The 16,228-nt window shown below is 42.7% G+C and overlaps 2 protein-coding genes and 1 long non-coding RNA gene across 5 annotated transcripts in view; 2 read left to right on the plus strand and 1 right to left on the minus strand.

Moving 5' to 3' along the window:
• STAT4 (signal transducer and activator of transcription 4) overlaps window positions 1-282 on the plus strand; it is a 99,189-nt gene extending 98,907 nt beyond the window's left edge. For all 3 annotated transcript variants that reach the window (XM_043910541.1, XM_043910542.1, XM_043910540.1), the window contains one exon: window positions 5-282. In XM_043910541.1, coding sequence (XP_043766476.1) covers window positions 5-31 — 27 coding nt within the window. In that variant the 3' untranslated portion in view covers window positions 32-282. The remainder of the gene's footprint in view (window positions 1-4) is intronic.
• Window positions 283-2,004: 1,722 nt separating this feature from the next.
• Window positions 2,005-6,326, minus strand: LOC122698858. The gene is made up of 3 exons (XR_006342441.1): window positions 6,241-6,326; window positions 5,016-5,112; window positions 2,005-2,885 (listed from the first exon to the last, which is right to left on the minus strand). It is a non-coding gene; the product is annotated as an uncharacterized LOC122698858 (long non-coding RNA).
• A 3,645-nt stretch (window positions 6,327-9,971) lies between these two features.
• Window positions 9,972-16,228, plus strand: part of STAT1 (signal transducer and activator of transcription 1) — a 40,158-nt gene continuing 33,901 nt past the window's right edge. Inside the window, exons 1-5 of the mRNA XM_043910543.1 lie at window positions 9,972-10,150; window positions 10,459-10,610; window positions 13,363-13,491; window positions 14,410-14,554; window positions 15,815-15,913. Of these exons, the coding sequence (XP_043766478.1) occupies window positions 13,364-13,491; window positions 14,410-14,554; window positions 15,815-15,913 (372 nt within the window). The 5' untranslated portion in view covers window positions 9,972-10,150; window positions 10,459-10,610; window position 13,363. The remainder of the gene's footprint in view (window positions 10,151-10,458; window positions 10,611-13,362; window positions 13,492-14,409; window positions 14,555-15,814; window positions 15,914-16,228) is intronic.

A 16,228-nucleotide genomic window follows, 5' to 3' on the forward strand; every position in this document is an offset into this window, starting at 1 on the left:
TTAGATGAAGTCTCCCTATTCTGCTGAATGACAAGATAAACTCTTGACACTCAAAAGAAGGAAGCAAATGAAAAAGTTTTAAAGACTGATCTTTGCCAACAATCACATCTGGTTTCTTCAGCTTTGTATATACCAGGAAATGATTAAATATGAAGCTTTCTTCTCATTCTTATGACACCCCCAAATGGGAATGTCATTGAAATGCTAGAGATCCAAGCTTCTAATAAACTTGTGAGATAAAACACTTTAAGAAACCAGTGTTAATATAATAGTAATGAAAGACTCATTTGTATGTGCTTCATTTCTGGGTTTGTTTCTGTTGTGTTACTTATGATTTTGACTCTAGAAACTTTGCATGTAAAGATTGCACAATAGGTGAAAACTAACAAAGTCACATACACATTACTCAAAAACCAGCAGGAAGGCTTGATGGAAACTCTGAATAAGCGAATGTCTTGAGTTCCAGCAAATAAGAGTCATCATACTGGATATAAGACGGAAGCAACAACAGGGCATTAACAGCAGCAATTCCCAGGTGAATTAGGAAGCCTCTTGGTTGCCGTGTCAGCACTGTTCCAGCTTCAGGATTCACAGCTGCTGGCATCACTGCAAGGGACACCTCTTCTGTTAGGGGGAGGGATCCAGAGTCATTCCTGGTGGCAAATCTCAGACAAATTACACCAAAAGCAGATGCATGGGTAAAACTCCCATGAAATGAAGACCAAGAGGAAAATAACAACACTGGCCTTAGTTGAGTGATTTGATCGCTGGGTTGTATGTTTTTTACCTCTAGAAGAGGTTGGACTAGGTAGGCTATGGTCCTTTCCAGCTCTAATAGTCTCTGGTCTCATGAATCCAACTTGAACCTGGAGGAAGGAATTTAGGGTGAGATGCTCCATCCCTGGTGATGCAGGAGGGGAGTGGCTGACTGAATTTCATGTATGTGGGCTACAGATCTACTTTGATCTTTCCCCTTGCCAGGACTGGATGCTTAGTGGTGCCACCGCCCAGCTGCTGACCCTAGTAATAGTGTGGGCCCTCCCAGTGCCTGAGCCCTGGGGAGCTCTCCATGTCTCCAGGCTCCAGAGAAGCTGCTGAGTCAGGTGAGGAAGTCATGATACTGGGGTATCGGCCATGACCGGCCACATAAAGTCCCGAGGCTGGTGTCCAGAGTGAGCCCTGACTGCAGTCAGAGATGACAGTTCCTTGTGGGGGACTTCTCTCTAAGTCCTTTCACCCATTTCCCATCTTCTAGGTGGTCAAGAGGAAGCTAATGTTTGATGGAGAAGATTTCAAAGAAAAAAAGCTTTTAATATAACCTGCCTTCTCCCTTGGACTTCTCCAATGTCTCAGTAGGTAAAGAATCCACCTGCAATGCAGGAGATGCGGGTTTGATCCCTGGGTAAGGAAGATCCCCTGGAGATGGAAATGATGACCCACTCCAGAATTCTTGCCTGAAAAATCCACAGAAGAGGAACCTGGCAGGCTCCAGTCCAAAGAGTCGCAAAGAGTTGGATACAACTGAGCTCCATCCTATCTCTGATCCTTTATACCCACCCACATGATCCTAGATTACTCTGTAGGAGAAACTTTGCACCTGTCCCAAGGCCGCCACTCTTACTCTTTTGCAAGCTCTTGACAGTATTCTTTGGGTGAAGGTGTCAGTTTGATGTAGGACCACAGGCTAATTCAAGGTGCATTTTCCAGTCTCTACTTCTCTCCACAAGCCCAGTTTTCTGAAATTCAAATATATTAATTGGCAGCAGAAGTGGAGGAAATAATTTTAAACTTGGTTTGAAATTAGTATATATTTTGATATTTAGAACTATAAATGAAAGCAAAAGTGTTAGTCACTCAGTCATATCTGACTTTTTGTGACCCCATGAACTGTAGCCTGCCAGGATCTTCTGCCCGTGGGATTTTCCAGGCAAGAATACTCAGATCTCCTGCATTGTAGGGAGATTCTTTACTGTCTAAGCCACCAGGAAAGCCCTTAGAACTATAAAATGACCATTATAGCTTTATCTTTAAGGAGGTAATTCCTTACCAGGAAATACTCATAAACAGTTGGATTTAGATATCAAAAAATGCTGCAGGAGTTTTTTATTCCCTAGAAAATATTAAAAATATGATGACTCTTACTTATTTCAGAAGAAATTTTGAAAAGCTTGTAAATATAGAGCCTGGAAGAAGAATGTCAAGATTTCATATGTGGTCACAGACACCTTAGTCGATGTACAAGGACATGTATAGTTTGTTTCCCATAACAGAGGCAGAGGTCTAAGTAAGAATGAGTCCAATAAGTGGCTGTTTTTTATTTAGATTCAGAAAATAAAAATCAAGTTCTTGACCCCAGGGTAAAGAGTTATTTCCAAGGGTGTGAGTCTCACATTCAAAAAACCATCTTTGTGGGAGTAATAGGGTTCTGTTAGAGAATTCCTAAGGATACCTATTTAGATCAGGATAAGGTATGCTGCATGAGATGGAAATGCAATGGGAAGGGAATCTAGACCACATTTACACAATATTATTTTTTCTGCCGCCTAGTAGCAAATAGAGCATTTAATGAAGCAAAATGTAAATTTATTTTCAAAATATTAATCACATTTTCACTTCTCCCCTCAACCATCCAAAACCAATCACAGATGTCCATTTTCCTAATTCCTTTGCAAACTCCTTATAATGTAAACACACTTTGACCAATTGTACTGAATAGCAATGTCTTTATCTGGAATAAATGGTGAAAGAAGGCAGCTGCCAGTAGATTTCCTCAAGTCGTAAAGTAGTCAGGAAGGCTCCCCAAGGAACCATCAAGAAGGAGCCACATCTGGCAAAGCTGAGGGGGTTTTCTGTCCTTCAGATGGTGCAGGAGGCCCATGCATTCCCTGCAGCAGCAGGATCAGAATTAGGAGTTCCAGCAGCAGACAATCATTGTCCAGACTGAGCAAACTGCCCTCCCTGTGCACAGACTCCAATTTCTGTCAGATTCTTTTTACTTTTCTCAAATAAACTGTAAACACTGATTGATTTGACTGACTACAGTTCTAAAAGTCTGGCATATTGAAGCACAATTTACACACAATAAAATTCACCTTTTTCCAACTAACTCATACAGTTGTATGTGTATGGATCTGTAAGACCTAGAACATTTTTCCACCAGAGTCCTCACAAAGAGGACACTACAAAAGCATCATGAAATTGCATTCATCCAGACCCACTGCTACCTTTTACGACAATATCCTTAGAGTAAATACAACAATGAATTCCGGGTGGCCTCCTACGTAGACAGAGGGCTTTACTTAAAATAAATCAGATCATTTGCCTTCCTGCTTAAGATCTTCAAAGGGCTCGTGGCACTGTGCATTGACAGTCTGTAACTTGGGTGTAAAGATAGAATTCTGGAGTTTGAATGGCAAAGTGAGAACTATATTTTCAGAAACTCCTAACTGAAACTTAGCGTTTCCTTCAATTGGGAGTAAAGGTAACAAACCATAAACCACACATTTTTGTCACACTACAGTTGTTACACTTATCTCAAAATATTGCTTATGCTAAGCATAATTTTGAAATTGCATTCATCCAGACCTACTGCTAGATCTTACTCGATGCCATTAATAAAGAAGCATTTGTATTATCACAAAGCTGGTATTAACATTTTGATCTGTTCCATTGTAGTTGGTTTCCTGTTTAATCTTATGTGTTTTGTTTTATTCAACAAAAAACATTAATCTTTGAAAGAGTTCATAGGTTTCATCGGACTGCCAAAAGGGGTCCACAGCACAAAAAATTAGTTAAGAATCCCAGCTCTGGATGAAGACTCTTAATTCTCAACAGATCTTTCCAAAGTCATATATCCTCTAGTCTGTTCTTAGTCGTCAACTCATTTCTCAACATTTCTCCCCAACAATAGCTTCTAATCCTCCAAAATATACACAAGACTGAACTACTTTTAGTTCCTTTGATGGCTCATACTTACTTATTGCCTCCCTCTGCTGTATCCTCTCAGATCTCAAACCCCAACCCACTTACCCTCTCATCTCAATAACATTCACATATCTTTCAGGGTTTGAAAAGCCTTCTTGCCCAACACACACACACACGCACGCACATGTGCAGGGCTCAGCTCACGCCATGCCTCCTCCATATCCTCCACCTCACCCAGTACTGCTCTTTCCACCTTGGTTGTAAATGCTTGTCTATCATCTGTCTTCATTAGACTCCAAGCAAGCTCTGTACGTACAAGGACCAAGAACCCCTGGTTCACAGTCATTTCCCTAAAATCTAGCACAGTGTGCCTCTTAGTATTAATAAATATTTGTTAATGATTCAGTGTTTGAACTGAAGGAAATGTAGAACAATACTTAGTTCTTTTCTTTCCTTTGCTCCTTGATCTGCCTGAAAGATTAAGCTAGAACTCCCTCTATAATCCTCCAAACCCTACAATTGTGGAACAGTCCCAAATATTATACTTCAAACTGGTTAACCAAAACATACTTGCCACTGCTCAAACATAGGATGTTTTTTCTACTTCACCTCATTCATGACTTTCAAACAATAGAAATGCTCTGGAATCAGACTGTCCACTAGCTCACCGTAACTTCCCTTTAATTTAGGGAACATCCCAAGCATCTGCTTGCTTGCAGATGAATCAGATGTTCCTGAAATTTACCCTTAATTCCCCTTCATTAAACTCATTGCCTTTACTACTCCCACCCGCAGTAAAAATCCCACACAATGCTCTCTGACTTTAGGCTTGACCGTCAACCACTTAAGATGTCTCACATGCTCCTGCAGATGGAAAGAACCCCAGAGGCCATCCACACAGGGTGGAGATGGAAAAGTTTGAGGGGTGTGGAGAAGTGTTGCTCTCAAGCACATTTTTCAGACTACACCTAGTCTTAATCCTCCTCATCCTCAATTCTGGCTCAATAGGCTTGGAGCCTGTGCTGAGGTCTGAATGGTTGATTTAACTTGTGAGTCCTTATCCCAGCGCTGTTTATTCAAAAAGGCATCACCTTTTGCAATCAAGGTTTCCAATCTGAGCCCCAAAGACACGAAGTGACTTGCTTGACTATCTTTTCAATTCTCCCAAGGATGGTACATGGTGCCATTCTAGAGAAAGAGGAGAGAAGGTAATTCATACACAGATGCCTCAGGTATTAGGCTTAATTCTCTCGTGGAACCCGAGATGAGACAGCGCAAAGTCCCTCCGGTTGTGAGGAGAGATGAAAACAGTCAAGTAAATAATGAAGGACAGATTTAACAAGGGCTATGAAGAATGTAAATGTGATACAGAGTAACTGAAAGACAGGGTCAGAGAAGGTCTCTCTGAGGCGATGGCATCTGAGATGAGACCTAAAGAATGAGAAGAGGCAAGTTCATTCCACAGCTGGGAACACAAGAGGAGCATACACATTCTGAGGATCCAGGCAGGTAAAAGCTGGGGGTACCTGAGGAACAGAAAGAGGCTACAGAGCGTGGAGCATAGAGGAGGATGGAGAAAGAGGGACAAGATGTGTAGGAGAAAGAGGCAAGATCAGAGTGTGTAGGGCGCTACAGGGAGGGAGGAAGGCACTGGATTTTATTGCAAATGCTTTAGGAAGGAGTGGTGTTATAATGCTTCACTATATCTAAGTTTTCATTTAAGTAAATATGTAAGGAGGTCTCTACAGAAGAAATCTCCCCTCCCGCAATTCCCCTATTAGAAACCTCATGGGTGTGCAACTGTGTGCATTTGTACAGGGCAGAACACTCAAGAGGCTCCACGCCTCGTTTGGTGCTCTGCCTGCCTTCTTGAAATTCTTCATAAGTCTGAATAAGGGGCTCCTTGTTTGCATTTTGCACTGTGCCTGCAAATTATATACCGGCTCCCGTCCTCTACTAAGAGGGGGAAACAGATGTCCATTTGTATTCTGGGAATTATGTAAAGTGTTCTTGCAGCTCTGGGGACTGGTGCTCACTCGCAGGAGGTCTGGAGACTGTGGTCCAGTCAGGTGGGTTCCCTCACACACTGGAGGTCCTAGGTTGGTCCCCTAAGTAGATAACAGCGCTTTAAGAGTGGTTGAGCAGAGTCCAAAAAAATCCAGTTCATGCCTCCTGGGACCATTCAATAAGTCACACAGATAGCAGGCTGGACCAAAACGATTTTTCCTGGGCCTGCCAAACTTTGGAAATCATGGTCCAGTGACTAGATTGTTCTCCTTCACTACACTTCTTCCCTACTCCCGCTGGTATACTCACCAGAAAGGGGAAGGTAGGGACGGGGAGAGGTGGGGGCGGTAAGAAGACGCCAGAGGAAAAAGGCAAGTCCTCTGCAGATCTAGAAGAGGGCAGTTGAAGAAACAGCCAGCCTCCCCGCAGCCCCACCCCATCTCTGCTTAAAGGGCAACTAGCCCAGCTGGGCGGCGGTCAGAGCTTGAAAGACTAGTAAAATCTGAGTTAGCATGTGTGCACACTGTGTAGATAAAGAAGTGAGGGAGAAAAAAAAAAAAACAACGGACATCTCCAGACCACCGGAAGAAAGGCAAGATGGAAGAGGATGGGGTAAGTTTTCCAGCACCTTAAGCAATGTGAGGATGTCGCCCTCCCGGAGGCTGCAGAGGGCGAGGGGGGCGTGCCCGCGGCGCAGCGGGCGGCCCCCTGGAAAGCCCCGGGGCCGCGCCTGCGCACTGCGCCCGCTGCCTCTACTTTCGCTTTTCGGTTTCCTCTCAGCCCTGCTGCTTCTCGCTCCCAGCCCATTTCCCCGAAAGCACGTGGGACGGCTCTTCCGAGCAGTCGCCTCCCTCCCGCCGAGCGCTGGGCCGGCCGTCCCTGGAAACTTTTCAGCGTTTGACAGTTGGCACCTCCTCGACTGTACCTCATCCTGGGCGGGGCCTGGGCTGCTCGCCTGAAAGCACACAACTTCACAAGGTCTTCGTGAGGGTGTTTGGACTACGAATGTACTAGTCCCCGTAATGGGCCTTTTTGAAAGAAAAGACAATTATAAAAAAAAGTAACCCACCACCCTGAAACATGTTAGGGACATTCTGTAGCGGGTCCGGACTGGCAGGCAAAGTTCGTGTTCGTCATAAATGCGATGAGAGTTGCCAAGACTTTTAAGCAGGGAATCACTATAAATGAGGTGTTTTAGAGAATTTAATTCGGTTAATGCAGGAGACATGGGTTTGATCTCTGGATGGACAAGACCTCCTAGAGAGGGACATGGTAACCCACTACAGTGCTCTTGCTTGGGAAATCCCATGGACAGAGGAGCTTGGCAGGGTACAGTCCATGGGGTAGCAAGAGCCAGACAGACTAAGCGAGTAAACACCAACGACAGTTTGGTGAGTACAGCAGAGGGGAAAGGGGCAGGAAAAAGTTAATGTAACGGGCATCGACTGTAGCGCTTCAGTTCTAGACTGAGGAAGACCTACTGTGGGGCATTGTCAATGATGGGAAAATTAAGGCAGTTAAAGACATAGGGAAGGAACCATCCATAGAACTTGATGACAACCAGCATGCAGAGAGCCAAAGAGAAATATCCTACTTGCAGATATTAACATGTCAAGACTGAAGCTAGTCTCTGTGTAAATTTTATAGTACCAGAAAAAAATATATATGTTTAACATATTATCTACCCTTCTGAGAGTCAGCTTTTCTCAAACATTGTGTGGGCCCTTAGAACAGGGTGTAAGAAGGAGGGGAAGGACTTTTTTGGGGGGGTGGAGTCCTAGCATATTTTTACACAGAGGGCTGCTACTTTGGTACCAAGAGTCATTGTTATCACCAGTTCAGTACTGGCTTTGTGAGGGTGAATATGTGACAAGAAGAAGTAGTATATAGATATGAGAATGGAGAAAACGACAATAGACACACATATAATCATAAAAAGTGAAAGTGAAACTCGTTCAGTCATGTCTGACTCTTTGCAACTGGGGTCAGAATGCTGGAGTAGGTAGCCTTTCCCTTCTCCAGGGATCTTCCCAACTCAGGGATCGAACCCTGGTCTCCCACATTGCAGGTGGATTCTTTACCAGCTGAGCCAGCAGGGAAGCCCAAGAATACTGGACTGGATAGTGTATCTCTACTCCAGGGGATCTTCCCGACTCAGGAATTGAACTGGGGTCTCCTGCCTTGCAGGTGGATTCTTCTAGCTAAGCTACCAGGGAAGCCCACTTATAAACTTCCTGGGAAAGGAAGCTTATCTCTGGGAAATTATTTACAGCCTTTTCCCACCCAAAATTGCCTTATTATTCTAGGCTTGATTTAAGTTCCATCTATTAAATACTTGGAGGAACCAATTGATTTTATGTGCACACCTTCCAAGAAGACCTAGTCTGGCCTCAGTGATGCCTATCTGGGGAAGTGACATTTAAGCTTAGATTTTAGTGGAGACATAAAAGATGAGTTGGGGCTTCCCTGGTGGCTCAATGGTAAAGAATCTGCCTGCCAATGCCGGAGTCACATGTTTGATTTCTGGGTTGAGAAGACCCCCTGGAGAAGGAATTGGCAACCCACTCCAGTATTCCTGCCTGGGAAATCCATGGTCAGAAGAGTCTAGCGGGTGACAGTATATGGGGCCGCAAGGGTTAGACACAACTTAGCAACGTGGCCAACAACAAAAAGATAGGCTAGCCAGCAAAGAAGTTGGGAGGGAGGGCATTGGCTCAAAGGGTTTTCCAAATGGAGAACTGCTTGTGAGAAGACCCTGAGTTTGTAGAAAGAGCTTGTCTTATTTGAAGGAGAAAAAAAACAAAAAAACAAAAAACCCCTGCTGAAGTAAGGAAAGAGTGGCACAAGATGATGTTAAAGAAAGTGATAGGGAAACCAAGGCTTTATAGGTTACATTAAGACATCCGGATTTTATTCAGGAAAGCTATCAGAGGATTTTCAGGTTTGCAAACACATGATCTGCTTTGCAGTTACAAACAAACCAGTCAAACTACTACAGGGTAAATGGATTAAATGGGAGTTAAGAACTGAAGTGAGGCAGCCATTTGGGGCATCTACTGCAAAGATCCAAATGAGAGAAAAGGGGGGATGGCACAGAAGATGACCAGAAGCAATGAGACCTGAAGAGTATTTGGAGGAAAAGTCAACAAGGCTTGAGGACTGGTGTGGGCGTGGGTGGTTAGAAGACAATATCAAAGGTGGCTCCTAATTTTCTGGCACGGGTTATTTCTAGAAAAAGGGCAGGTTTAAGAAGAAAAATGATGAGATGGTTCTGAATATAATTAGTTTTTAGAGCTCACCAGACATCCAAGTAGAAAGTCAAATGTGGGCTGTACAGTGGGTGTGGCGCTCAAGGAGTCGTGTGGACACGGTACGGTTATAGAAGTTCTACATTATCTAGAAAGACACAGATGCTGTGGACGAGGTCAACACAGAGCAACCTGAGAAGTGTAGGTAAAGTAGACCAGATCTGTAGCATGACCACACTTAAAACTGAGCAGTTTGGTGGCAGAGATGGAGAAAGAAATACCAGAGGTAGGAAGACGCAAGGAAGGTATGTTGTCATTATGGCCCACGAATAAGTGTTAAAAGAATGGAGGTGTTAGCTGCGCAGAAAGTTTCTGAGTGGTCACATAAGGTGAGTACAGAAAAGCGTCTTCCGGGTTTAGCAACATGGAGGTAGGTAAGCTGCTAAGCTGAGATTCGAGAACGACAATGTCCCCCACCTGTGTCCTCTGCCTCGGATTTTCAGATTTGGGGCTAATGTAAGGCTCTCCCAGTTTGGGCCTCAGCAAACACATAACTTCCTTTTAGCTGTTCTCTAAAGTATGTGTAAACATAACCCTTAACTTGCAACACAGTTGAGCTTCAAGGCCTCCAAATACGAGCCCTACCCGAGCCCTACCCGAAGGCTAAGGAAAGACTCAGCCGGCTGGCAGAGCAGCGGCCGGGGGGAGGCGATGCGCGCGGGGAACAGCCGTGTCCGATTGGCCGAGCGCGGCAGCAGCCCGATGATTGGCGGGAGCAGAAGGCGGGGCGTCAGGATCTGCCTTTTCTTTCCGCTGGTACTTTCGCTTTGCTGCGCTGAGTTTGCGGAGAGATCCTGCTGAGTTCGGAAGAACGCGAGTCAGACCCCAGATAGAGCGGAGGCGACCCGGTGCGCCTCGGAGAGGAGGCACGGCTGTGCTCTCGCCTATCCCTGCGGGATCCGGCGCGCAGAGTGAGTGAGCGTGAGGTTCCGGGTTCCGGGTGCCGGGTGGGACGCGCCTGGACCGGCTTCCTCGGGGCCCAGCAGACGGATGCCCAACGAGCTCAAGCTTTTAAGTGCTGACAGGTGAATCCGTCATCCGGAAAAGAACTTATATCCCAGGTGTTGTTTCCGGTGATGGCACGGTTGCCCCAGTCAATTGTGCCCTGGTAGTAAAAAAATGTGAAATAGAATCCCGCCCCTCCCCCACAACAATACATCTTCCCATTTACCCTCTTTCCCTTCCCTTCCAGCAGAGTCGTATTTTCTTCTCTCCGCAGAAAGTTTGCATTTGCCGTGTGCCACCCCTAGAGAGCTGTCTAAGCTAGACGCACCCTGTGCATGCAGACCCAACAGTCTGGGCATCTGACGTGCTGTGTGTAGCTGCTGCTTGTGTTGAATCCCTAGCCCTTCGCTGGGCACAAGGTGACAGGTTAGTAAATGTTAACGGAAATGAATGAGTATGTGACTTTGGAACTTAATTATATATCTGTTTAAGGATAAAAGAGCTTAATATGCTCATGAAGTGTAAAAGTGATGATTAGTTCCTGCAGATCCCGAAATAATATAATTAGCCTTTAAAAAATTCTGACTAGTACCAAAAGTTTGGGGGAAGAAAAATAGGTATGATTGATTGTGCTTTAAATATTGTTTGTATAAGTTGGATAGATTGTTTTTATGGGACTGAAATAAGACTTGAGCCCCCAGCACAATCCAGTTTGCAGTTTGATGCAGGACTCAAAACTTGTTGGACCATAATATGGTTTGCCCTTTACTTTCTAATTCAGTCTACTAGATTTCAGTTCAACAGACTTCTATTGAGTATATATTGTGTGCAGGACACTGTCCAAAGTGCAGAGGATGGTTAAAAAGAAAAAAAAAAAGGCAGTCTTAGCAAATCTGAAGCTTACATCATTTAGGGGAGACATCATAGAGCTTTTTTTAAGGAAGACATGGTGTCTGTGCATGCTCAGTCGCTAAGCTGTGTTTGACTCTGCGACCCCATAGACCATAGCCCGCCAAGCTCCTCTGTCCATGGGGTTTTCTGGGCAAGAATACTGGAGTGGATTGCCATTTCCTACTTCAGGGGATCTTCCCGACCCAGGGATCAAACCTGTGTGTTGCATCTCCTGCATTGGCAGGCAGATTCTTTACCACTGAGCCACCAAGGAAAACAGGGGCTGATGCCCAAATAGAGATGCAAAATGCTGTGAGGCACAAGTCAATGAAAGCTTAATTGTCTCTGGGTATGTCTTAGCTTAAAGAAGAAACGGCGTTTGTACCCGTCTTTGAATGCTAGTAAAATTTAAAGAGGCAAAAATTTACGGGGAAGCTGTTTTCAAGGGTGAGTGACAGCTGGAGCAAAGCAGAAGTGTTGGGCGAAGCCAGGGGAAGAAAAGTAGATGATTGGGTGGCAGGGTTGCTTTGTGAATGGATGAAAATAGTGTCAGAGTGGAAATCAGTCAGATATTGGGCAAACTAGCAGTTTTGTGCAAGAGGATGATGTGGTCAAAACCCTTGTGCAGCAGAAGGCTGGATTGGAAAATAGTGTTGGAGGCATGGAGGCAGGAGGTCTTGAGACTGGAAAGGAAGAAGTCAGGTGATTGAGGGATGGTCTTGCTATTCTGTGTTGGTACCAAGTTTGGCGAGAAGATGGAGTGGATTCTGAATTTGTTAGCATGAATTTATTGATCGCCTGCTTTGTGCCAGGTGCCGTGTCTGTATTAGCTCATGCAGTCTTAACAATCACCCTGTTGATAGAGAAGTGAGTCACCTGTGGTCACCCACCTAAGAAGAGTGTTGCAGCCCCCGCTGGCCAGCGTATTTGCTTTAGTCACATCCTTTTTAGATACTTAGCAGGGAGGAAGAGCACTGCAAATTTGCAATCTTTTACTCAGGTAGGATAAATCTGAAGTGAAAAATCAAATTGCTACAGCAAGTATACCAAAGGTTCGCTTGGGTTCGTTTGTACTGATGTTTTGTGATGGTTAGTTTTGTGGCCCCACCGTATGCCTACCTTCCTTTGGAGGGAAATTTGTGAAGCAGACATGACTTCATGCTTGCACACATGTGCTTGCCAGCAAGCATGCATATGGTCTTCCATGCCCTGCTTGAAAATCCAGAGCCCTTTCTCAGGCCTGGTAGAACAAGATTCACTTACATTTGCTCAGAGTATTGTCAGCTGTGCGCTGATATATTGGGTTGCAAAAATCTGAACGAAACTTTTGGCCAACCTGATATACACTATGATGAAGGGAGGCTTTTCATTTTCCTGATGGATGTTCAGACTTCCTTAAATCAGATTTTTGTTTTAATTTTTAATCTTTGGGGTTTCTATATAAAAGTTGATTTACAGTTATCTAAAGAGATAGTATTACTTTATCTTTTCAAATTGCATTTAACAATGTAGTTTCAGTCTTTAAAAATTATGACTGAGATTTAAGAATTTTGTGCTACTTTGTTGTGTGCAGTAGACCAAGAACAAAATATCTCTTTTAAAAGATATATAACAAAAGTAATTCATTTTAACCATGTGAATCATATAGAATACCAGTTTAAAGTCATTTGAATTAAATTACAAATGTTCTGTAATTTCTAAGAGCAGTTTTGGGGAAAGTTTTTACAATTTATCTTAAAGCAAATAGTGTTTTCTACTTATTAATAAAAGTGAAGATTCATTTTAAAGGCATATGAACACCTACTAAATGCCCAGCACTGTTCTGGAGATACTTCAGTGAACAACCTTCCCCCACCTCGCACTACCACTATCCCAGACAAATCATTCCCTTCAGTGGGAAAAACAGACACTAATCAAAATAAAAAGGAAAATACGTCCTAGGTCAGATGGTGGTAAGGGCGATGGAGAAAAGTACATCAAGGAGGAGGGATAGTGTTTTCTGGTGTGAGAGGTAGTGGCAATTTAAATAAGGTAGCCAAAGAAGGCTTGCCTGATACATTAGCATTTGAGCAAAGACCTGAACGTGTATTTTATGGGGAAGAAAGAGATATTGACCCCAAATGAAAAAACAAAACAGGTTTTGGAATATAGACATCTATTTTAAAAGTATATTTGAGACAAATTATGTTTTTGATTAAGCAAGATATTTAGAAGAAGCACAATGCTAGACATGCTTTCTTTGGAGCTGTGGGCTTCCATTTGTGATCTGTGCTCTTTTGCCCTATAGGATGTCCCAGTGGTATGAGCTTCAGCAGCTTGAGTCCAAATACCTGGAGCAGGTTCACCAGCTCTATGATGACAGTTTTCCCATGGAAATCAGACAATATCTGGCACAGTGGCTAGAAAAGCAAGACTGGTAAGGAAAACTCATCTGATAAAAGGAGGAGTTTCTCTACACTTTTAAAATAACTTGTTGACTGAATGACTTGAAACTACACTGACTAGCAGATGAATCTCATCAGTAGCCGTTGGGGTTATCTGTTGCAAAACAAGAGTGTTGACTTGAAAAATGTCATATGTCTCTAGAAAGCTAAATGCATTAGTCATTAATTTTATGTACTTTTCAATTTAATTATACATCCTCCTAAATGCTTTGAACAAGTTACATCATGCTGATACAAATTATTTTCCAAGCTAGGATCCAGGTTATAGAAAGAGGTAAGTTACAGCCAAGTCGTGGTAGAATACTTCTGAGAAGTATAAAGTAATGCAGTTAAGGAAATAGCTCTTAAAACTGATAAATGTTCTGTTTTAAAATTTATTGTTTAGCTCATTGCAAATATTTTAAATGTTCTGAAAGTATTTGACATAGAAAGTGAAGGCTCCTGTTGATTTTTTGACTCCAGAGATAATCACCGTTGATAGCTTTATGCACCAGCTTGGCATACTAGAATTGTTCATGCTAATGTTATATAATAGAAATACTATACTCCCTGCTGCTAAAAGCACTGTCAGCTTCAAAAGAAGGGACTAAAAGCCAGGAAAACACTTTTAAGTTATTTTTAATCATTTCATTATGGAAAACAGTGTTTATTTTGTTGGTTTAAAGGTAAAAATCACTCAGTTGTGTCCGACTCTTTGCAACCCCATGGACTACACAGTCCATGGAATTCTCCAGACCAGAATACTGGAGTGGGTAGCCTTTCCCTTCTCCAGGGGATCTTCCAACCCAGGGATCGAACCCAGGTCTCTCACATTGCAGGAGGATTCTTTACCAGCTGTGCCACAAAGGAAGTAGTATCTAAATGAAATGTGTACATTTTGACCCTCCTAGGGAGCATGCTGCCAACGATGTTTCATTTGCCACCATCCGTTTTCATGACCTGCTATCACAGCTGGATGATCAATACAGTCGCTTTTCTTTGGAGAATAATTTTTTATTGCAACATAACATAAGGAAAAGCAAGCGTAACCTTCAGGTATGACCTTTGTTTTGTGTTTTAGTTGAAATGCTTCCATGTTTACGTAAGAGAGGTTTTTCATTCAGCAAATATTATTGAGTACATTCTCACTGGTATTTAGGACATTACAGAGACTGTCAATAAACTGCCTTTATGTGGCTAATACTTTATAGCAGAAGTAAAATAAAATATCAATTCATTTTGTAAACATAAGGAATTTTCAAGCTTCAGGCTATCACTTAGGCGTAAGTAGTTCTGAGAGACATTCGGTGCTATAATCTTATTTAAAGTTGTTGATATTTAAGTCATTAAGAAAAAGGGTTATATGTTAAGAGCAGTGAGCTGTAGTAACATGTTAAAGCTCAAAGGAACTTTAGTGATGAGTCCAGTCTGAGTGCTTAGTAGACAGATGAAGAGTAAGTCCAGAAGGGTTTGATGTCTCTGAGGCCCAGGAATGAGGTGGTAAACTGGAGTTGGACCCCGCCTTGCCTTGCTTCTGCTGGAGTTGCCCTCCCTTGGAAGAAAAAGTGAAAGGGAGTTGCAGGCAGGAGAGAGTATACATCAGAGTTTTAGGAGTTCTTCATAAGTACTTTCAGCACCCCATAAACCTGATAACCATTTTTACTTCTGTATTAATGGAATTTTTCTGTTTTAATGGAGGTGAGTACTGTCATTTTCTTGTTTTATTCCTCACAACCAGACTGTTCAACTTAATTAGAACCTTTTTCCCTCCTCTGTGAATGTATGTATGATTTTATAATACCAGTGAATGGGAAAGCCAGATTAACTTTACAGAAATTTCCTCTCCTACAGAGTTGACTTAATTATACCTGTTACAAAGAGAGGCACAATTGCAGTACTTTGCAAACTACCTTTGACAAGAAAGCAGAAAAATTGAAAAGAATGTCTTTGGTCTGATTCGAAGCAGAGACCATCAGATTGAGGAATAATCTGGATAACTTTTGTATCATTTTCATTGTCTCAGGATTGTAACAAGAGAACTGGGCCCAAGAGCAACAAAAATGAAAAATATTACAGGAACTGTATACAAAAATACTTGTTTTTTTAATCAAGAAGTAATTTAGGAACCTGCAGTTAGTTGGAAAGCTGAAGCAGTTTTAGTCATAATATGCGAAAAGAATATTTTGATGTTACCAAAAAATAGCTCATATAGGATTTAGTAAGTGCAGGATGAACAAACTCATTTCAGCGTATGATATACAGCGGTTTAAACATTCTGAAGATTAATTTACTTTTATTCTAACAACCCATGTCTAGGATAATTTTCAGGAAGACCCAATACTGATGTCTATGATCATCTGTAACTGTCTGAAGGAGGAAAGAAAGATCTTGGATCATGCCCAGAGAATCAGCCAGGTACTTTTTTCCTAATTGAACATAAAGGATAATAAAGCAATAAACATTCATTCAGTCATCCAGCAAGTATTACTGAGGCCCTGTTTCAAGGCAGTGGTGACTAGCTCTCTGATTTTATTGCCCCCAAGAAGTGGGGAAAAATAAGTATCAAGATGTTACAGACCCAGACTTTGAGAAAGGACCCTATTATAGTAGAAGTCATTCTAGGTTTGAAAAACCTTTTCAGGTTGTGATAGTCGCTGTGAAGATAATAAAGCATGGTACAATGTGGACAGTAGTGGAGTGCTGGGTTATTTCTTTAGGTCAGGGTCAGGC

The sequence above is a fragment of the Cervus elaphus genome, chromosome 8, assembly GCF_910594005.1.
Source record: "Cervus elaphus chromosome 8, mCerEla1.1, whole genome shotgun sequence".
In the NCBI taxonomy this organism is placed as follows: Eukaryota; Metazoa; Chordata; class Mammalia; order Artiodactyla; family Cervidae; genus Cervus; species Cervus elaphus.